At 48.9% G+C, this 23,754-nt stretch overlaps 1 protein-coding gene across 4 annotated transcripts in view; it reads left to right on the top strand.

Annotated features, from left to right (window-relative positions):
- The window catches only part of fmnl2a (formin-like 2a), a 50,724-nt gene that overhangs the window by 2,288 nt on the left and 24,682 nt on the right, over positions 1-23,754 (top strand). For all 4 annotated transcript variants that reach the window (XM_079731978.1, XM_079731980.1, XM_079731981.1 and 1 more), the window contains exons 2-5: positions 11,962-12,045; positions 15,890-15,970; positions 19,797-19,873; positions 22,552-22,635. In XM_079731978.1, the coding sequence (XP_079588104.1) occupies positions 11,962-12,045; positions 15,890-15,970; positions 19,797-19,873; positions 22,552-22,635 (326 nt within the window). The remainder of the gene's footprint in view (positions 1-11,961; positions 12,046-15,889; positions 15,971-19,796; positions 19,874-22,551; positions 22,636-23,754) is intronic.

The following is a 23,754-nucleotide window of genomic DNA, read 5'->3' as shown; positions in this document are numbered from 1 at the left end:
AGTTGTAGTGGGATGAAGAATGGGTTTCATAGGGTGTTGTGGAAGTTGGACTCTGCCATATTTCCACCGGGTCGGATATAAACACCGGTCACCCGTGACCGCGTTGCTGGTGTGAGACGTATATAATGACTTTGATTCCACGGTTGGATGTGTTCATGTGTGTGTGACCTGAACGGAACGTGATTGTCCACAGGTGCTATGCCAGTGCGGTCGTCCGTTTGAAGTTCCATTTCCTTAACACCCGCTGATGGTCACAGGTTTTTTAGACGCAGGTGGGCGTCTCGTTCTGAGTGGCAGGTAGAACATTAACGGACAGTCTGGTGGGAGAGAAAATGACGTTGCAGACCCGTTTACCTCCCTTGACGGTTTGAATCAGCCCCTCAGATCTGGTGTCAGATGTGGGTGCACTGTTTCTTTCCTGGTGTGTTTGCCTCCTACTACTCATGTATACTACAAAGTTGTCGCAAGGCCTACTGGTTCAGTGCCATCAGCCTCCTAGACGCCGGGCTGAGGCGACCAGGAGTTGGGTGTTTACATAAGGGCTGGTCTGGCAGCCTGAACGGATTGATCTCCCTCCAGATCCTGACTCATAACAGGGGAGACCATTTGGATTACAGGACTTTGCACCGTATGACGAAGTTACAAATGTGACGTAGTTCTTTGTGTGGACCGGAGCAACCTTTTGGCTCTCAGACCTTGACTTGGACATTAAGGTGGACTGACTCAGGCCTGGAGAGACAGCCCCTCCCCTGAACTGGAGCGCTCCCCTGGGTTCTAGACATATTGGCAACCCCCAGCTCTAAGCTCATGTGTCTTCCCGTTGGGCTCTTGTGTAGCAACGCTGGGGTTGCTAGGCTAGGGTCTGGCGGAGCACTGATTTCGTTACCATGCTTCCAGTGGTTTGGAATCCACTACTAGTTGAAATAGACGGACCCACGGTTCCTAATAAGAGCCTGGTAAAATAACGACTTAGGGCGGTAGTTTGGGAATTACTGAAGTTATTGTGGTTGGCACAGAGAATATTCCTCTTGTGTTATCTTCACAAAGAGGGGGTTATTTTATAATCCTAATTAAGGTTAGTGTTTTTCTGCTTGAATTTTGGAAAACAGGGAGATGGGTCTCTATTGGGAGGACACACATTACTGTAAAAGTCAACTCAAGCTTAAATCGGTTTCTACCAAATGAAAAGCCCCTATTGAAGTGTGCGTCTTGAAAATCCTTGGGGCTCAAGCTGAGTTTCAAACAAGACACAGGCTAATTGTAATGCAAGGTCTCGACCGTGATAAGAGAAACTATTTGGCACATGCCCTTGGCCATGAAAGAAGATCTAATATATGCCCAAAAATGTGCTTTGTCTGAATAGGGAATCAGTAGTTTTCCATGTGTGCGTAAACATAACATACCGTCTTTTGTTTTAACGTGCACTGTGTTCCAAGTTCTAATCATCTTCGTTTTTCTCTGCATGTTATTAACATGAGAAAGTGGCCTTGAATGCTGTCCCTCCTGCTGTAATGTATGTAGGTTCACATGAAGTTTCACATGAGGTTTCACATGAGGTTTCACATGAGGTTTCACAGGGGACGAGGGGAATGTCAGCAGGTTTCTGTCTCTGTAGGGGTTACCATAGCATCGGGGAGACAGGAGCGAGGCTACAAAGACAATGAGATGGTTTGGATCAGAGAAGGAAGATGGAAGATTTTGGGGCTTGAACCTTTCTTGGCGCACATGCGTGATTTACACAAACTTGAAACGTATTCTTGATACGGTTTTATATCATGTGGTTATTGCCTTTATCAATCAACCTTTCACTGCAAACTGTTGTGAGTGGAGGCCAATAAAGTGGTTGAACACCAGATGCAGCAGACTGCAGCAGCATTGTATAAAATATTGGAACTTGTTTGATTTATGTTGTAGCGTCATGTAATTAGTCGGTCCTAGTGGACTGCGGGCGGAATTACTCAAGAATGGGCTTTCGGCTAGCCGTCAACCCCTCACGGAACCGAGACTCGCGACCACATCTAGAAAGTCCCTGGTCTGTATCCAGGAGGCCAGAAGGTTCTCAACACAGGGACTGGGTATCAGTGCAGTGGAGAGGTTGGTTCATGTTATTCGTCTGAGCGGGCCATATGGGTAACAGAGAATTAGCTGTTTTGATAGCTAGTCCTCTCAATGGGCTCCAGATTAGCTTTAAGCTGCTTTGTTGAAGAGGGGGCACGATCTGCACGTTTTTTAGGCTGGAAGACACTAAAACAACCTTGTGCTGTCGGCTCTAGGACGTGGCCTCGGCACACGACCCAACTCGACGTGATAGCACCTGGAGGAGGTGTTCCCTGTGTCCCTTTTGACCGTCCAGTCAGCCAATGTCTGCCCTGTCATCTCCTTGAATATTCATGTTGACTCTTCATTAAAACACCAGAACAATGGTGGTTGTCTGTGCAGCAGAGGGTGGGCAGTAGCCGGGTTCTGTGTAGCCGGCCCGGGGAACAGAGCGTCTCTTTATGTGCCGGAGAGCCCGGGACCGAGCCTGGCACTGCACCCAGAACTGGCGGGCTACGAGCGGCCAGCACCGTCGCCGGCGCTGTGTCGCTTCGGCGCCGTGTCACGTGCCCTCATCGGTTTGTGTATTCATGTGTGTGTGTCTGCGTACACGCATGCTAAAGGCCAAGCGTGTTAAACCGTGTGTGCGACGAGCACAATGCTTGCTTTACAGTACATGTGTGAGGATTGAGTGTGTCTGCTGGAGTTCGGACTCAGCGTTGGACCGGAGTTGAAGCCCCAGGATGCTTCCCCACCAATTAGCTGTAACTGAGTCCAACATGAGCCGCCCTGGGGACCAATCGCATCCGGCAGTACATGGGCCAGTGTTGGGGTGCGTGCGCGTCTGCATGCACGCTCACCAGACTGGCAGCAGAGTTTGAATGCCTCCACTGGGGTGGCGGTGGTCAGATGATTGTGTGAGCGGAGTCTTTCGGGCCTCCGTCCCGGGCCGTTGGGCCAATTCACTCATTGTTCCTCAACCTTTCTTTGGCATTTCCACAATCATTTACTGTGTGGGTGGCACGGCTGGTGCCCCGGGTCCTCCTCTCTCCCTCCGCTACCGTCGCGCGGACAATGCGGATCTCAAGCTTCAATTTGTAGACGTCGTTGTAATCTGTCGAGCTCCTCGTAGTTTCGCAGCCAAATGGGACGTTTGCATAAAAATGACAGTTAAACGTCCGGCTTACTTGAAACTAGTTCTATAATTAGGACAGCGCGACAAACCGCCCCTCCTCCAGCAGTGTCGGGGGGGGGGGGGGGGTGGAAGTCAGAGGCCCGTGACGGCCCTCAAATCATTTACGGAGGATTAAATAATTTGCCAATGTTTCACGTGGTTGCCATACCTCGGCACAATAGCCTTCACTGTTGCATGCATGCAGACTTTATGGCATGGCTAGCGCATAACCGCAGGTGGTAGGGGCTTTTCCAGCGTTGGGAACAGGTGGTGCTGGCTGACGTGTCTTGGGCAAGGCCCAGACTCGGGCCGGTGTCTCTCTGCTGCTCGGTCACATGATGAGTGGCCCAGAGCAGGAGCGGCCCTAGAACCACACAATGGGAACAGGAGAGTCGCCGTTGGCATGGCGCCCCTGGGGTGAAATGCATGATGGGATGCTGGGGTGAGAAAGGGCTGGACAGTGGCGGGTAATCTACTATTAAAGACAGATTGTCGGACCCTGATTGCTGCGAGTAGGTGTGTTGTGGTGCACGGTGCCCATTTGGCTGAAGTGTTGTGTGTTCGCGGTGTGATGCTTTATCAGGAGTGGCCACAATACGAGTGTTAAACACACATGGCCTTCAGCATTAGCCTGCGTCTGATTAATCATTTATTATGTTTTTCCATGCCAGGTGTTCCTTATCTGTCTTTATGGCATCATCACATTTTACTTTTTACATTTTAGGTGAAGTGGCTTTGTCAAGGTCTGATATTAGGCGACCGTTTAATGACTGTTTATAATATAACAGATCCATCTGAGGTATTTTTACTGTTCGTCTGCTTGAGACTGAACCGTGACGCTGGTTCATTGTTTGTTTGTGGCCACCATCTTGAAAGATGTTACCCAGCTCGATATAACATGAGACTTTCCTTTTTACAACTTTTTACAGCTGTATCCATAGCTGATGTGTAGCTTACCCTCATAACAGGAAGCTGTTCATCAATAATATGAAGCTTAGGCTCCTATTAAGTCTCAGATACAGATATAAACAGATGGATTTATTCAATCTCTTGGGATATAGTCCAAAAAAAGAAAAGGTTAGGTTGGGTGACTGATTCCACATCTGGAGTGCAGGAGGGTTTAGTTATAAGTCTTGTTACACATTTGAACATCCTGGCTCGATGCGGTCCTAGGTGACATGTTGCATGCCTTCTCCCCAAAGCTGAAAACACTACAGCAAACTGTGTTTACGGGCGGAAGATGGCTGGTTTCTATCACGCACGCTAGGAAGCACGCACAAGGGGCAACACACTCAATCATTCAACCGGGGAGTTTAATTAAAACATGACGGGTGACATTCTGTGACGGGATTGGGATTATAGATGTTATTAAACTCTGGTGCGATGCTGTTAGGCATTCATCTCCCGAATCTGCTCTGACAGCCTTTACTTCTACAATAAACTGCTCATACTCTCCCGCAGAGACACTGGTTGTTCAATGTGTTCCTTTATAATTGAGACACCTTGAAGGAGATCAAACGTCTGACTCAAACTATCTATATTCGAAAGGTTGCAGGTGAAAGAATTAATAGGGGGAGAGACTGATCTTTGATGTGCATGAGAACATATTAGTGGTTTCATTTAAGTGGAGTGGATTAGGCAGAGCGATGAAAACTGGTTTCCTTGTGTAGCGTGAGTTAAGTGGTAATTATGGGTCCTGGGCCTTTTCATCAGTGAAGATCCATTCTCTCTTTGTTATTATAAAGCACATGCTTTATCTGTTTGCATTAATTAAGGTAGGTAGGTGGTGATGGTGGTAGTTAGGGGGTAGTTACAGTAGGATAATTGTAGTTACAGCAGTTAGGTGGTAGTTACAGTAGGATGGTGGTAGTTACAGTAAGCTGCTGGTACTAACGTAGGTGATGTAAGTGAGTGGCTTCTCTGGTTTTCTCCGAACAATAGTTAACTCACCTCAAGTTTCATCCACACCAAACACAAGTGAAACCAATGCGGGCAGGTTTGGCACCTATGTCGGAGCTAAGTACTGTGTTAACATAATGACAGTAAGCGCTGCTTACACTGAGACACTTCAGGAATGTTCCGCAATGTCTGCAATAAGTTTCAACGCTTTACTTACCCATTCAGTGTGTTTACTCCCCTCAGGGGGTTAACAATATTATCGCAACGCATCTCTATATTTGTTGATGCTATGTGATTGTTCTTGACGTGGTAAATAGGACAAGTCAGATTACTTGTCTGCTTTTGTTCACGGGGTGGGATCTGATGTCGGAAAAGGATTAGGACTCTGAGCCAGTCTTTAGTGTCAGTGTGAATTTACAGAGGGAGACATGCTGATGGCTGATAAGCCGTCCTTGAAGTGCAACCTGAGCTAACCGCCATTGGAGACGTCTCCTTTTGGAAGCCTGCTCGTTTCGACCCCACCTACTCCTCGGTTATTGTTCTACTTAAGCGTTAAATACGTCTCCAGAAAATCAAATCATTGCCCTAATCCCGCGACGGCGAGGCTTCCCCTGAGCCTCTGTTTATCGGTTACATAAACATCGTTCCCGATTCGTGTTCCTCCCCCTCCTCCCCGGACGCGGAACAGGGACTCCACCTCTGAGGCCGCTGAGGGCTTTCGCAACCCAACATCTGGCTGTGCCGGACCCACCTCTCTCTCTCTCTCTGTGTATTGCATGTTTTGTTTGGACAACCCGGCACATTTGCTCCAAACACCCTCTGACGCATCCCAGCGTAGAGCGTGGATGTCATCCGGATGCGCGTTATCCGATCCCAGGTCTCACGATAATTGTTGATAGAAGTTGTAGTCGGACATGTCAATGTTCAGGGTCGAAAGGGTTAATTTCTTTACATTCATGGACAGACTGCAGACATGATGAACAGATTAGCTTGGACTCGACTTTGGGGGATTCAGCAGTAATACCATTTCATTCCCAATCCGACTTCAATCATGTCCTGAAACAATAGCGTTGTTTGGCGTTTGACATTCACTCCGCTGCAGGAAGCGTCTGATGTAAGACTCGCAGAGGAACACTCTTGATGATTCGGTCTCTTCTGATTCAGCATGTGTTGAGCCTGCTTGAATTCCCCTCATATCCTGCACACACCCCTCTCCACTCCTGAGTCACCCAAACACATTTGGCTGGAATGTAATGATGAGGAGAAGAGGAGGAAGGAGGAGGAGGAGGAGGAGGAGGAGGAGGAGGTGGTAGTAGTATTCCAACATTTGGTCTTTGTTGCGATTCCACAGAACAGCTTCAAAAACATAAACACTGTCCACATGACTTGGTGTGTGTGTGTGTGTGTGTGTGTGTGTGTGTGTGTGTGTGTGTGTGTGTGTGTGTGTGTGTGTGTGTGTGTGTGTGTGTGGAGTCAGCTAGAGGGCAGGCCGGGGGTGGGGTCCCGGGGGGGATTACAAAGCTAATCTGAGGACAGACGGGGGACACCTGTGCCCCCCCTCCCCCAACAGACCGCCGAGGATTATGGCGGTATGCTGCGCTAACGAGACGACGGCGGCGGGTGTTTAGCTAGCACGCGCCGGCCATCCAAGTGTGTGTGTGTGTGTGTGTGTGTGTGTGTGTGTGTGTGTGTGTGTGTGTGTGTGTGTGTGTGGAGGGGGTGGCACCCAACCCTCTTCCCACTGACGTGTGCACCTGTTGCATCCTGTCCGTCGCTGCGGCGTTCACACGTCGGGAACAGAACCCGCGTCTCTTGGGTGTCCGGTGTTGGGTCATTATATCAGAGGAAAGCCTGGCTGGAACGGAACCCAGCTAGGGAAACAACTGGTACTCTTTGATAGGTAATTAGCGCTCTTCTGTACGTGTCCATTTTAAGAGCACCAATGCTACAATTTTAGTTGACGGGCCGGAATCCTTTTCTGAACATAACATGCCCTCCGGTCATGTTCTGCTCATGTGACACACCCGTGAATAGCGTCTAATGCCCACCGTACAACGCAGGCAAAGAACAACTAAACACTTGAGTCACTTCCTGAGAATTGAGCAATGTGAATATGAGAAGTGGCCCGTACCTGAGGCAGGTAGGTGTGTGTGCTGTCATGTTGTGGCATGCAGAGTGGTGCAACAAACCATCAGTTTTGAAGAATCTGTTTAAACGGATGACACGTTTGACACCAAGTCATAAAGTCTGTCCTTGGCACTCGCACGTAACGTTCTCAGTAGAGTAGAAGAGGATTTAGTTTCTGTCTGTCCTTCCCAGACTTGACTTGTACCCTGATACCCCACCCTCCCTGCTGTTGTGTCTGTCCTGATTTGCATCAACCTGGAGGGTCGGGGGGCGGTGAGGTCAGGAGCTGATCAGCATACGCAGCGATGCAAAGCAGCTGAGATGCGCCCGACAAACGATCGTTATTCACCTCCAGAACTGTTCAAGAAACACAGTGCACAGATCGTGTGTGTGTGTGTGTGTGTGTGTGTGTGTGTGTGTGTGTGTGTGTGTGTGTGTGTGTGTGTGTGTGGGAATCATGGTAGTGAACCTCCCCGGGGGTTTCATTAATCCCAGATTTGCAAGAGGAGGAGGCTGTTAGTTTTTTCTTCTTTCTTTTGTCTCTTGTTAAAGAGCGTAAAAAACACAAGAATCATGTGCATCCTCCTCTTCATCTGTTGTTGGTGAAGTGAACTCGGTAGGAGGTTATTTCTGGCGAGGTGTGGAGGCTGAGAAGCTCTGGGAACTACAGCTGCTGGAGTCCTGGTTTGAGGTCTAGCTGGAGATGATTACAGAGACTCTTAGCGGGCATATTCTGCCCTCTGACCGTGAGGCCCAAGTCTAATTTCGAACTTCCAACCCCCAGCACCATATGTTAAATGAAACTATAATGCGTTTTGCTGGATCCGTGATATTTATAGAGCCGTTAAGGCCACATGTTTAACAGTTCCCTGCAGGGGCGCTGGTCTTCTCATGCGTTTACCCAGCTGTGCCATGGAGGGTAGTTCTCCAGACCTCCTAGAGGTTGGGAGGTGGTGGGAGGAGGTTGTGTCGGTAGGAGTTGGAGTTGGAGGTGGTGGTGGAGAAGGAGTTGGTGGTGGAGTTGGTGTTGGTCGGTGAATGAGGGGCGCTGTGCCCATCTGAATCTGTACCCCTTTTTTCCACTTCTTTATTTTACAGTTCATTCTGCCTCAGTTATTTTCCAAAGCAGGGAATTTGAGTTTAACGGTCATTTGTTTGTGGTTTATTAAAACCCATTATTAAATAGCAATTGTGGTGGTGGTATTTTTTTGCCAGGTGTTTATTTACAAACCTAAATGCATCGGCCAAACCTTTTCAGTTGGACAAAAAAGGGTAGCACTTTTACTTTTACGATGACCTCTGGAATTACCCGTCCCTTTATGTCTGACCTATCTTACATTATATTTTATCTCTCTTTGTATCTTTGCGTTGTAGCTTCAAATAGATTTTCCCTTTTTTTTTTTCTGACTTCCAGTGATTTCCCCATGTTATCTCAAGTTAAATTATGAATCGCGTTGCTATCTTTTTGCTGTACAAACAATGATTAACTGGGAATGAGACTACATAGGAAGTGGTTGGAGATCTATTGAGTGCGATGGACTGTGACTTATGAGGAAGTTCCTCAGAGACAATACCTCACACCCACGGGTCTTTCATTGGAACTGTTCCCACTTCTGCCAAACGTGTTTTTTAACACCTTTCATACCTTTGCCATTTATAAAGGTGTAATATGCAACAACTGGAAGGCAATCGAGGACCATTTGGGCACACGATATGTCATATTTTCAAAGAGTAAACCTCGGAAAAGAAAAGATGCTAGTGGGGAATAAGGAATAAAGCAAGGAAGAATAAGCTATATTGTTCAGTTTCAAGACTTTTGATTGGCTAGTTGTTATACACTAAATTAAGCCCAACAGCTAGGATATTGGTCATTCAAATTCAATAACATTCAAGGATTTAACGACCATATTCTTAGTCAATTTGTCTACAATAGTAACACTGTCGTTATTATGAAGTGTGAGTTTTTTTGAAGATGATTTGCCTTGTTTTGAATTGGCTTTGGACACACACACACACACACACACACACACACACACACACACACACACACACACACACACACACACACACACACACACACACACACACACACACACACACACACGGGACATGAGAGCAAGCGCTTGTAGACACGGTGTAACATGAGCCACCGGGCCCTAGTGGCGAGCTTAGTGCCCGCCGCAGCTCGTTAGCCACGGCTGGCATGAGGACCAGAGAGACGAGGGTGTTTTCTGTTTTATTTCTTCCCTCGTAAGTGGAGCTCTCATCAGACCGGAAGCCCGGAGCTCCGTCTATGCGGCCTAGCGAGCCATTAAGAAGCCGCTCTGCAGGAATACAGCGTTCGACACGGTTACATCACCACACATCCATTAGTCCCCTGCACAAAACAAGTCTTCCAAGATAAGTGTAAAAGCCCGGATAGGTTCTTAATGTGTTCGTACTACCCCTGCCGTCCCCGGTTCTGCCTCCGCATCCAATAAGACGCTATCTCTCTCTCTCTCCCCCCCCCCCCCACCCCCCCCCCCCCCCCCCCCCTTCCTGGCTCTGCACAGCGGCTGAACTTGTCAACCACTAGTAAGCGCGTCTCTCCTGTCTCTCATAGCGGTTCTCAAGCTGGATAATAAAGTGTTTTTCAGGGAAGGCAAAGAGGTACTAGAGGCTGGCGGTCTGGTTAGAGACCAGACTCTTCAGTCAATAGAACCCCCCCCCTCCTTTCCCATTCCCATTTCCCGCCATCAGCAACACAGGTTCAGGCCAGTTCTGTTTCTGTCTGCTGAATACTAATCAGACTGGGAGAGGAGCATGCAGGCTTCTACCACTGGCTTGTTCTGAAATAATACATGACCCTTTAACTACTCTATCTAATGAGTTTGCGGTTTTGTGTGTGTGTTTGTGTGTGTTTTGGTGTGTGTCCGTGTCTGCTTGCTGTCTGGATAAATTCATCCTCAAGCCGAAATTCAGTTACTTCATCCATCTCTTTCTGAATTGTTTTGCTGTACTTGTGGGTTTAGAAAGCCGGCATAATACATGATTCTGCAGATCTAGAGGAAAACAATGTTGGCATTAATAATGCAAACACACACACTCTCTTATGCACACGCACATCCGCACACACTCATTAAACCCCACGCATGTGGAATGGGCCAGGTGGTTCATCATCTCCGTGTTCATGATGCCGCGGCCCCGCCCCCCTCACGCACCTCATATCTTCCTCATCACTCTTCGTCCCGCCCCCATCGCGTGGTCTGCCGGGGAGTACGGAGCTGGAAGGCCCCGTAGCTCTCTGATGGATCACCCTGTCTCTCGGCTTTGGGGGGGGGAAATGAGAACCTCGCGCTGAGCTGTGTTTTAGGGCCAAATTGCTTTTGCCTCTGTCTCTAAGCAGCGGAAAATATCCCCCCCCCCTTCAGCCCTATTTATGGGCCGCGTGTAGGCTGAACGCCGTCTAGACGCTCCGCGGCGTTGGATTTCACCAAAAAGGAGTTGACCTATTGGGAGATTTTACCGGGGCGGACTCTGGGTGTTTATATGGGTTAGCTTCGGGGGCGTGTTGGAATGGAACATTTTTTGAGGTCCAGACCACGATTAACTGCTAGTCTTGGTTTTGTCAGTTTGTTGTTTTGTCAGATCGGTCGCTAGTTCTGGTCTGGTAAACAGCCAACCTACTCGGGTCACACGTCCTAGGAGTTTATCTTGTCCTATTTATCTTTCTTTTTGTACATTTCTGGTTTCTAGACTTGGTGAATGCACACAAGGGGGATAGAACGGGCTTGGTCACAGCCAAGCGGTTGAGGATCTACAGGGATATCGCATAAAGTTGAAGAAAGAACCATTCAACCATGTTTATTTCATTTCATATTTTTGGGGAATACGAGGGATGGAGGTCAACAGATGGATATGATCGGCTTGACCGTGACTGTTTCCCACAAATCTGTTAGAAGAAATACATATAAAAGCATCCAATAGGGAAAACTCACTCACTCACTGTTCTCTGTTTCAGTTGCTTCAGACAACTTGGCCAATGGTTCACATTGAACGACCGATGTTAAAATCAGTGACGTTGTAAAGATCTGTCTGGAAGCTCTCAGACGAGGACATGGCAGAGCTATTGTCTCTTTCGGTCACCTGCTATGTTGATACACATCCCATCACTCCACACTTACCCCTGACTGCCTTCTCGTTTTGCACTTAGTTTGTTTTAATCATGAGTTGCTTGGTAGATTTGGTGAACTGTTCCAATGAACAGTGGATTCAGAACTTCTGGGGATGTTAGGAATTGACTTAACACTTTGAATGCACCTCTAATATGCTTTTCTTTCACAAAGGTCATCATGCTTCTTCTGACTGGTGCTCATTGATGAAATGTGTAGTTCAGCTACCGTGTAGGATCGCTTTTAGTCATGGGTGTGTAATGGCAGGAAACAGTGTGATTGAACCTATCAATGTGGCAATGATGACTATGAATGACTAGTGTGCATTAGGAGATTATGCTCTGTCCTTATGTGAGAATGTTTCCTCACCCGTTTGAGTCACGTCTAATTTGCTAAGTACGTAAATCAAGAATTAATCCGTCCTTTCTTCATTCATTTGATTCTGTCAACAACGGTCATAATTTGGACGATACCGTGCCTTGATAGTCTAGACATGATTCACTGGGCGGCTGGCACTTCACAGGGTCATGGTAACTGATGTTTTTCTTCTTCTTCCTCCTCCTCCTCTTGCAGAACTCCATGAACCTTCCTCCAGACAAGGCTCGGTTACTACGGCAATACGACAACGAGAAGAAGTGGGAACTGATCTGCGACCAGGTGGGTTCCATCTGCAGAACCGTAACACACTTAGCACCATCTCTGCTGTTTTATGCGCTCGTTCAAGATGAGGAAGCCCCTCTCTCCGCTATCCCGGAGCCGATAAGAATTTGAAAACAATTCAAACTAACCCTTGAAAACAATACACAAACAAACCCGAGTTTCGGTTCCGCAAATCTCCGGATCCCCTTCACAAAAAGCCATAACCCGTTATGCACTGTTTCCGAGCGGGCCGTCGGACGGATGTTTGAGCCGTTTCCTCGTGTCAACAGCACACTCCACATCCCCGCGTTAGAAACCAGCGTTGCGACGGCAGTGGAGCGATTAAGCCGCCCGGTCTGGGAGCGCACTTCTCCAGCCTGGCTTGTGTCTCGACGGACTGAAGCCCACAGAGAGGAGCGTCTCCGCCCCACCGGGACCGGTCCTGCTGGGCCCTCTGATCCTCTGGTCCCTGCTCCATTACCCCCTCTTTCATCCAGCGGGGGGCTACACTGGGCCCGCCGGCTCGCTGGTCAAGTGGGTTAAGTGGCGCTGCGGGAGGCGGGGGAGGGGTAGTGGTGGTTCGGGGAGGGAGGGAGGGAGGCGTCAGATCGCTTATTACGGAGGAAATGCTGAGTTGACTGCACGGTAGGATGGGAAGTGAAGGTCTCTCTGCGGGAACGAGAGGGGGGGAATACGCCAGAGTGCTCAGCTCAGCCTCTCCCCAGCCCACATCCACCCTCCCCAGCCCACATCCACCCTCCCCACCCACACCCACACCCAGCCCAACAACACCCACCCGGGCCTGTGGGTTTTCTGCTGCCCCTGAGCGAAGATGAGAGGGGTGGAGGGAGGGAGGTTGGGTGAGAATGGGGGTACGTAGAGGCAGAGGAGGAAGAGGTGGAACAAGAGGGGGAAAGGGGGAGGTGAAGAAATGAAGGGAGATAAAGAGAGAGGGATGAGGAGAGCGAGAGGAAGAGGGCGCGGGCCAAACTGCCATTCTCGGCTCATTTAAATCAAGGCTGAGGACTTTTCCGTTTTGACACTGCCTTTTTCATTCTATTCAATTTGAGTTTTTTTTAAACTTTTTAATTGCATTAAAATTTTCTTATAATGGGCGTCTTTTGAATTGTGCATTAAATGATTTTAATGTTTCATGTAAAGCACTTTGAACTGCGTTGTTGCTGAGATGTGCTATTTCCATAGCTTCATCTCTTATTTATTCTTTCTTGTTTTTCCTACAAGAAGTACACAAATCCCGTTGAACGAGCAACATATTTTCCATGCCATATCTTTAGTGAATCCCTTTTGACCCCTTTTGAACTGAAAACATGCTGGGTGAACAAAAATATCTCCAAAAAACAATGAACAAACAATGAGATTTTCCGCAGACCTGCTGCACAAAGGAGGGGATGTGAGTTGTTGGCCCTAACACACAAGTCATGAGGACGAGTGAACTCTTCACACTCAGCTCAGGTCCCTCGGGAGCCAATCAAAATACGGATCTGTCTCTCTGAAGGACCTTGTCTGACTGCTTGGTGGTTCTGTGAGGATGTTTGTGTGTAGTCTTATATTTGTTCATATCAACGACAGCCCCGTGTTTATTTGATCCTAAACCAGGAGAAATATTCCGGTTGTTGCTCAATTAGCCTAGTGAGTAGTAATTGATAGATTTATATAGTTTACAAATTGCAATAACTCAAACTTTCTGGCTCTGGTGTCGGTCTGTGTTTTGGCTCCAGCATCCATCACTGGAAGGCTCTGAATACAAACAACATTCTTACTACTTCTGTTTTTCATCTTTTCTGTTTCTGCACTCCTTTCGGTTGTTCATGCACGTCTCACGTTGCTGTACGTTCTATGGGAAAAGAGCAAAGTTGGGAGTGAATTAGGTCTTAAGTCATCTCACTCTGACCTCCCTTCTCTACACTCCCCCAGGAAGTTGCGAAAGTCTGCTTATCCAAGCATGATTCCAATTGATCCAGAAGATATTCCATACATTCCTTATTCCTAGGCCTCTGCCCAGTATGGGAAAATATTTGCGTACATTGAATCCGTGTTGGAACCCCCGGGCTAGTTTCTTAGTGTTCGGTCCAAAGTATAGTTTATAGGAACAGATTTATTCATATTTTCTCATAAATCAAATGTACTATACATTCTCTCAGAGCTCATGTGGGCCAATATGTTCCCTCATCCTTGCATATGGTTTGTCACACGAGAGACATATGCACATGTTTAAGAAAAACTGGTGAAATTCATGAAGTCCTCGCCGACCAAACATACAACCAAATGTGTGGGTGACGGGTAGGGTGATGGGAGGAGTATCTGTTTCCTGATAAGATGTCCTATTTCCTGTTATTGTGACAAACTCTGGCTGTATGGACAGGCATCGGAAAATCCTACAAACAGGGTATCCCAAAATAAACATGACCATGACTGTAGCGACAGTTTGAGTCGAGCAGTGAAACGTGAATCTGTTTGCTGTTCAGACTATTAGGACGACTCACTCGTCTCTGTCCCTAAACGTGAACACAGCCTCCCGGCTAGCAGCACAGGACAACTCTATCCATTCAACATGCAAACACAACAGGCTTCTGTATAAAGCTGGTATTTCCCATCGCTGGTGATGCAGCAAATCTTGTTACGGTGTGACGTCACTGACCAGAACCCGTCGTTTACTCACTCGCTGGGTTTTGTTCTCTGTGAGGATTCCGAGCCGTCGCTAATCTCTTGTACATGTAGCCTATCCGGGACACAAAGATGGAGGATTTGAGGTAGACTAAAGGTGACCCGTTTGTTCAGGGAAGACATGCCCCGCCTGTTGGCTAAGCTTTTGACACACACACACACACACACACACACACACACACACACACACACACACACACACACACACACACACACACACACACACACACACACACACACACACACACACACACACACACACACACACACACTTCCCCAAGGGCCGTTGATCTAACCAGTCAATGGAGATGTAACTGAACCCTCATAATCTTTTCAGTTTTTCACAATGTCATCAGTGCACGTTGCTTCTTCGCTTTGTGGCTAAAGGCTAACACCATGTGACGATATAATTTAGCATTGTGCTAGCGTCCTTCGCCTTGGCTCAGAGTTCATTATACGTAGCGCGCCATGGTTACCGTGGACAAAAGGCCGGCCACCGTAAACAAAAGGCCGGCCACGTCCACACAACAGGCCCAGTGTGGCAGGATGATGCTGCCGCTTGCGCTAACATATCATCAGGCGGTTGCATTGATTGGATGATCCAGAATGACTATTATTTGCTCAAGGCTCAACGTTTTTAGCCTGGTGCAGCCTTTTGAGACGCCAGCTTGTGTGAGAAAGGGCACTTGAGAAGGGCCAGTACAACCACCACAGCCGTCCCCGTATGGGGCACTGGAGTGCGGGTGTCGCCCGACAACACACGCGATTGTGACTGAAAACATTTGTGGGATTCGACCAGTGTCTAAGCACGGCTCTCCGCCAACTAAATGACTCATAACAGAACTGGTTGATGGCATGGGCACATGGGCCATACATTTCTTTCTATTTATTGTGATGAATGAGGGGGAATTGTCTATTTCGTCAGGTTGTTGGTCTGCCAGCCAAGAGATTGTGGGTTCAGTCGCTATTGTCCTGCTACCCAGACCATTGAGCAAATTGTCCTAACCGCTACCTGATGCCTAATGATCGGTCATTCATCAGCCCTCATTTAGCATTCATTAAAGTCGCTTCGGAGCCAAGCGTCTCCTAAATGAGTATTGATATATATGCAGGGAAAGTTTTCCGTTCAACTGTTGTTCTCCTCTCGTACTAATCGTACTTTTGCTTTCGTTTCTAGGAACGGTTCCAAGTCAAAAACCCTCCTCACACATACATCCAGAAGCTCCGGAGTTATCTGGACCCGGCTGTGACCCGGAAGGTAAGTCTTCTCCCCGGACCCCGTCCTCTTCCTTTCCCACTGAACTCTGACCCCCCTACTCCCCCAGGCCAGGACATCCCCACAGCCGAGAGGTGATAGCTGGTCCCGGGTTGTCCCAGAGATAACAAGGCCAGCCTTAGTTGAAATAATACCGGAGCATGCAGGGAAGACACCACAGATCTGTGTCCCCACTCGCATCACAGTTTCCTGACACCAAGCATCTGTCCTATCAAAGTGTCCTTGAGCAAGGCGTCTCTGTCAACCCCCCCCCCCTCCCGTGCGCTCTCTCCTTTGAGGGGGCTAACTGAAAAGATGGCTCAGTAAAGTACAGCTTTTGAAAACCAGGCTACAGATCATATGATCATAACTCTGTGTGACGGAGTGAAGTGTTGCTCCACAGTCGAGCTGAAGGCTCACTGCCGCTGGTCGTAACGAGGCTGCCAGCCGGGGCCCCGAGTCGCGGCTTGCCATGGATGATGGACTATGCATGACATCATCCACTACCAGCTGAGGTTAGAAGGAGCAGGCTGCTCCTGCCCCTCCCCCCCCCTGACTCCCTGGAGGGGGGAGTAAAGAGGGACTGTGGAGAGAGGGGGGGAGACTCACAGCCTTTTGCCAAAACTATGAAGAGTCTGCTGGCTGCGTCGGAAAGGAACCCAGCAGCCCGGAGATAGAACCGTCTCTGATATGATGAGCACGTCCAGCAACGGTCTCCTCCGCCAGAATCTCTTGGTGACGTCATTCTGCTGACTGAGATTGAGGTTTCAAAAGTCACTTCAGGGGGAGAAACTCCTGGCAACCGACGACAGCAGATGAAGGATATATGACACAGGCATGCTTATGTTTACACAAGGGGAGTTATATTAATGACAGAGCAGTTGGAAGTTGACACAAAGAGGTGGATGACAGTTTTGGCTTCAGGACATTCCAACCGAATATCCTGAAGCCGAAAACTGTCATGTCATTGTCTCTGAAGGCCGTATGAAGTCAGGTTGATGTGGTTGAATATTTTGACTTGAATGAATTGTTTGGTGACGATTTCAAAGGGGAAAAGCAATCATGAGTTTCATGGAAATTATGACCCGTCACCCAAATGGTGTTCATTTCCACACGTGTCTTAAGAAAGAGAATTATATTCAAGATCAAGGTCTAGGTCTCTGCCGGCCCTGTATCCACTAGTAGACGACCCTTCTCTGCACAGAGAAAGTCTGGTTCAAAAAAACCTAAACGCTAGCCTTTATTAGTCTTTCGGCGCTCGGTCATTCTCCGCCTGAGGCGTGTGGGAGTTGTGGTTCAGGACAACATCTCCCCGACGGTCTGAGAGGGCCCTGTGTGTCCTCTGCCACATGGGTTAACCTCTGCAGCCTCCATGTCACGCTCCAGCGGGAGTCATGTGTTCCAGCGAGCGTTCGATAGCGTGAGACGGGCGGCGGGAGCGCAACATTCAGAGGTGAAGAGGGAAAGAGCCAGCGAGGGGGGGGGGGGAGGGAGGGAGGGAGGTGGGGGAGACGAGATACAAAGAAGAGAAGACGGGACATGGAAAAAGAGAGATGGAGATGCACGGAGAGCCAACAATAAACATCATGTAGATGGGGGGGGGGGGAGAACGAGAGTTATGTTTGGCTTTTCTCTCTCTCCCCGTTTTTCTCCCCGCATTCCTGATCCAACCCCCTTTTCTTCAGACTCAAACAATTGCCACTTTGTGCCTCCGTGAGGGTTCTGGCCGCTGCCTCGTCTCCCTATAGGCCGCGGTGCATTCCTCTGGGCGCCTCCCAACCAATCAGCAGCCTGGGAGGAGGAGCCCCGATACAGCCAAGTCCCCAAGAATGTATCAGCCATTGATTTGTTTTCAGGATGACCCCTCCTCTGCAGACTGTCTCTCCGCCCACCTCCTTCTCCTTCTCCTTCTCCTTCTCCTCACCCCTAACCCTGGCTCTCTGTTATTCACTTTGAATAGTTTTTGTTTCGTCCCTTTTTTTACTTACCGTCTTTTCATACACCACTTATTTACTAGTTGTTTTTCTCCCTCTTCTTCCTCTTCTTCCTCTTCTCCATCTGTCTCTCTTCCTCCCTCTCGCCGTCCCTCCCGCTCTCCCTCCCTCCTCCCTCCTTCCTGCCCTCTGTCCCTCCGTCCTGCAGCTGGTAGCACTTAGTGTGGAGTGTTGAGTAAAGGGGAGGGAGGGAGGGAGGGAGGGAGGGAGGAGAGAGGCCAACTCTGGGAGGCTGCGCAGTACCCCTCAAGTTCTCTCACTCTCAATTTCACGCCGACACAAAAAGGACTCCTCCCCTAATAAAAACAAAAAAAACATCTCTACGTGTGCCTTTATAGACACACACACACACACACACACACACACACACACACACACACACACACACACACACACACACACACACACACACACACACACACACACACACACACACACACACACCGAGCCCATAAGGGATGGAGGGAGCGGAAAATGAGAAATATATTTAGTAGGGAGAGGGTGGGATCTTCTCTGGTTGGATGTTAATAACAGGTTAACTCCGCTCCCTCCCGTCAGACACCATGGAAAGTGTCCGCGCCCCCCAACTTTAGCTCCATTCTCCCTCCTCCTCTACTTTCTTCATCGTCCTCTCTCCACAACTCCTCTCCTATATCCCTCCTCTCTGCCTCTTCTCCTCATCCTCTCTGCCTCTCCTCTTTTCTTCCTCCTGCTCTCTTCTCTTCCGCCTCCTCTCTTCCTTCTCCCTCTCTCTCCCTCCTCCTTCTTCACTCCTCCTCTCTTCTATTCCTCCTCATCCTCTCTGCCTCTCCTCTTCTCCCCCTCCTCTCCCCCCTCCCCCTCTCCTCTCTTCCTCCCCCTCTCCTCTCCACTCTTCCTCCTCCCTCTCCACTCTCCTCTCCTCCTCTCCTCACTTCCTCCACTCCCCCTCTCCAGCCTCCTCTCCTCTCTTCCTCCTCTCTCCCCTCCTCCTCTACTCTCTTCCTTCTGCCCCTCTCCAGCCTCCTCTCCTCTCTTCCTCCTCTCTCCCCTCCTCCTCTACTCTCTTCCTCCTCCCCCCTCTCCAGCCTCCTCTCCTCTCTTCCTCCTCTCTTCCTCCCCCTCTCCTCTCCTCCCAGTCTGTGAGAATGGTTCCAGCCCTGATTCGTCAGGGAGGCTGCGGTCTCTAGTGGGCTGTGTGTTTAACACGGCCCTAAACACACACATGTCATTGGCTCGTTTTCTCATGGCTAGTTTCGTTGCTCGAGTTGCAGCAGCTTTGTGTTTTCATTTTGGCTCGCCTTATTTGTCTGCCTTTTATATATTTTTTCCCCGGATGATGAAAGCCTTGAGAAAAGTTTGAAAATGAGTTGTGACTTTTTGTTGTTTTGTTTGCAACGACCTCAGACACTTGTTGCTCACATCTGCCTAACACGTTGTTTTTGTGTGTTTACTGTGTGTGTGTGTGTGTGGGTTTACTGTGCGCATGCGATTACTGTGCTTTAATACCAGACGTGTATGAACAAGTGCTGACGATAAAACGTCAAACACGTCAGTCAAAGTGTCCCTTTTCACGTCAACCTATATTTATCCATAAAATGATTATTATCTACATACAATACCTTCAAGCATTTAAAATAGACAGACGATATAGATACATCTGGACTGCTTTTGAGCTAGTAGAGGGGGAGTCCCAATAACATTATAAAAGGGTCAGGGGTCATGCTTAGTCTCTCTCTGACCTCACCACAGGCACAGAGTGGCCTGTTCTTATTGCTTTGGCCTCTGTTATACTACCGCTGAGATTCAGCACCCTCCTTCTCCTGATGAAATATTTACTCGTGTTTTCTCCCTAGAAATTCAGACGAAGGGTCCAGGAGTCCACCCAAGTCCTCAGAGAACTGGAAATTTCATTACGGACCAATCACATAGGGTGAGTCATTGTGGTTGTGGTTGTGTGTGTGTGTGTGTGTGTGTGTGTGTGTGTGTGTGTGTGTGTGTTTGTGGTTGATGTATATTTAGACACACATTTACGTGTGAGTCAAAGTTGCGTTGTAAAATGCAATCGTGACGTTTTACAGCAGCAGTGGATTCTTGGGGGAAAAAGTCGGACATTCCAGACAGGGAGAGACACAGATGTTTACACTAACCCCTCCCCCCCAATCCCCCCCCACCCAGACTCAACTCCCCCTCCTCCCCCGTCTGAATGTTGTACCGGGAGACATGTGGTTCTCGCACAGATGAACGTATTGATTGTGTTGGAGCCGCACCGAGACGGGAAGAGGAACAAGCAGAACCATCTTGTCCTCGTTCTGATATCCCAGTCTCACTCCTTCAGTGTCACAACATCTGCATGCAGACGCAGCTGTTCCACATTCCTCTTGTTCTTACATTCTTGGTGTTTTACATTCTTGTTGTGGAAAACATCACCGGAGAGGCCTTTTGCCCCGGTCCTCCCGACAGGCCTTCTCCCACGCCTTAAGGGGATTGATTTAGTGCCTCACTGTCGTCTTCAGGCACGGATCTATACATCAATGGGTGTCCGCCATCGTTAGCCTCACTGGAGGTCTCCCTCGTGGTTTATTTTTAAGTGATTAGGACCCTGATGGTAGTAGATGGTGATTCATGGATGTGCATTAGCATTAGTCATTAGGCCCGGTGCAGTCTGGGATATGTAGCCGGTCTGTAGTCTATAGTGAGGAATTGGGCCGGAGGTTTGATGGATCAGTGGTGGTGTGTGGTGTGGGGGGGGGGGGGATCTGGATATCGTCTGTCGGTGGGAGGACACAGACTGCTAACCCTATCAGGGACAAGATACACATCCACCAAAACAGCCCACCGCCGCAGGCAGCTACACCAACAGACTCTGAGAGGCACACACACTATCTCCGCTTCGATCACTCCCCCCCCCCCTTCCAACTATCTCTTCATCTCTCCGGCTCTTTGTGTCTCTCGTGCTCACACACACCCTGTTTTTTTTTTTATATTCTCGCACACAAGCCTGATCCAAGCACACATTGTCTGCAGGATCTAACTAAAGTCAAACTCAAAGGGTGTGTGTTAGTCAGGATGAGGCCGGTCTACAAACACAAACCTGGGCCCGGCCCTGTGTTTCGAGTGACTCCATTTTAGTGATAACAAACTAGATGACCTCATTAAAGCAGCCCATCTCCATGAGATAATGATCATTATTAGTCTGGTGGAGGGGCTGGCGACATGGGAGGGGGTCAACCAGACAATGGATAACCACATCTCTTTTCTTTCTCCCTTGAAGGTGAAGAAGAGCAAAGCCCATTACTCAGCCATAATAGACGGCCTGTTCTGTCTGTTACTGTTGCTGCTGGTCTCCCCCCCCCCCCCCCAGGGCTCCCAGTCTAGTTCACTCTAGTTCATCCGTGTGTAATGATTACTTTTTAGCTCCTCAAGGTCACGCCCTTTGACCCCCGTCCTGACCGCTGTACCACACGACCCACCCCGCCCCTCTACACCCCAGCTTGTAGGCACTCGGGTCCTAACCCCTGCTTCCCGGCAGTCTCTCCGCAGGGCCTGCCCCCATAAAGAGCCCCCCAGCATATGTCCCCTTCATGACCCTTTGCCACGCAGCGCCACTTTGAGACCCCAACCCCCCCAACTGTGCATCGTTGTGTCTTAACACTCTGCAATCGTCTCTTAACGACATAGCGATCAGCCTGTTAAAGACGCCATTGGCTAGTGTAATGGATTAAAGACGTTCTGCTAATTACCCCCCCCCTCACTGCTCATGAATACAGGCCGACCACAGCAGGGGGTGGGCTGCCATCTGAGTGACTCTGCCCCCCCCCCCCCCCCCGTCTTAAGTCCAGGCCAATTATGAAAGCAGGGATCGGCCGAGCAGCCTGTCTGTGTAGAGTCAGCGGGGGACACACACAAACAGACACACACAGTCAGAATGAAACCGACAAGATGCACGACGAAAGGCCACCACGGAATGGCCGAAACCATTAGTCGTGCGTCTTGTACATTTGAGTTTCTTCTTTTGTGAACAAAAGGAAAGAAGTGAAATGTCATTGTCTTGGCTGACGTGCATTCCTCCGCCTGGCACTCCTGGGCGCATTTGCCAGCTTGTGTTTTTCTTTGAGTCGTCCTGCAGTATGCGTGTGTGATGTGTTTGAAGGCTCGGCAACTGGTTGTTACCTCCGGTCCCTGTCGGCAGCAGGAATGACAACGGAAATAATAGGAAGAGCACATGCAGTCATACTAGAGCAGGCCTTCCATTACGTTGTCGTGTGTTGAGATGTGCAGATTACGTCTTCATTGAACGCTTTCGTTCATAACTGATCCTTTGTTTGTGTGTTTGTGTGCGTCACACAATTGACCTCTCTAAATGCAATAACGGTTAAGAAAAAGGAAATCAACATTTATTTTGGTTACCATCTGTTGTTTTCAAAGAAAACTGTTTTCTCATGTTCAGAAATTCTTTAATATACAATAAAGTAAATTATTGTTCACAATACAGTCCCTTCCTACGCTTCAACACAAGTCATCAACATGTAAATGTATCTCAATCATAAGAACCAGTCTGAACCCGTCAGCTCCAACCGGTTCAAACCGCACTGTGGGTTCTCTCCACAGGTGGGTCCGAGAGTTCCTGAACGAGGAGAACAAAGGCCTGGATGTGCTGGTGGAGTATCTGTCCTTCGCCCAGTACGCCGTCACGTAAGTCCCAGTCCCCCCCCACCCTACACACACCACCCGCGCCTCCCCACCCCTCCCCAGGGCCAGTCCGCCCTCCACACCACCTCGGACATCCAGACACTCGCTCACGACGTGCAACAATGCTTCCCTTTTCCTGCACTGGCGCTGCTGCTGCTGCTGACACACACACACACACACACACACACACACACACACACACACACACACACACACACACACACACACACACACACACACACACACACACACACACACACACACACACACACACAGAGAGAGAGAGCAGCGAGACAGCCCGCATGTCAGCGAGCCCTGAGTCACCGGGGGCCCCTGGCCCGGCACCGGGCCCCATGTGCCACCCCGCTACAGACCGCTATTCATACCAGCCAGGGTGCGATCATCACAATACAACCTCCTCCATTCAAGGCCAAACAGCCACGCCAGTAAAGAAATATAAGTTTAATTCATGCCCTGTTCCGCTGGACAGTATGTTATTATGGTCTGGCCCCTGCAGACGAGGGCTAGAGTGGTATAGGGTTGCCTCAGCAGACGTACGAGTCCCTTGGCGGCTTCCATCACATCCGTACAAGGCCTGTTTGTGGAGGGGCTGATTATGATAAGGTGTGCTCACATTTTATGAAGTAATTTTTAAATGCCATCGAAACAACCTGTTCTTAATATAGAGACTCGGCCAATAGGGACTAAGCCCCGCTGGAACCGACCCATTTATTGTAAACTCAGACCTGGTTAGATATCTGTTAAGTCGACATTCTTACACAACGAATGTTTGCTGCAACTTCTTTTTATTTTTTTAATGAATGCATGGTTTGAATTCCCAGTGTCTGGTCCACCCCCGTTTACCCATCCGCCTTCATCCTCCTGATCCGTCGCTATCAGCCGAAAGAAAACTGCTGTTTGTTTCCCTCGCATTTTAAGATGTACCTTATCCTCCCCCCTAAACAAAGCATCCATCACTGCTGTTGAGTGAATCAATCATGGATGCACCTTTAGGGACGTTGTAGGTTTCACTGTTTCACTGTTAACTGCGTGTTACGGCCCTCTTAGTAACCGATGTATGCCTACAGTGACATGGCCAACACAAAATGTACTTCGTAAAAC

The sequence above is a fragment of the Pollachius pollachius genome, assembly GCF_949987615.1.
Source record: "Pollachius pollachius genome assembly, chromosome: 3".
Lineage (NCBI taxonomy): Eukaryota > Metazoa > Chordata > Actinopteri > Gadiformes > Gadidae > Pollachius > Pollachius pollachius.
This window is presented reverse-complemented; position numbering and strand designations above follow the sequence as displayed.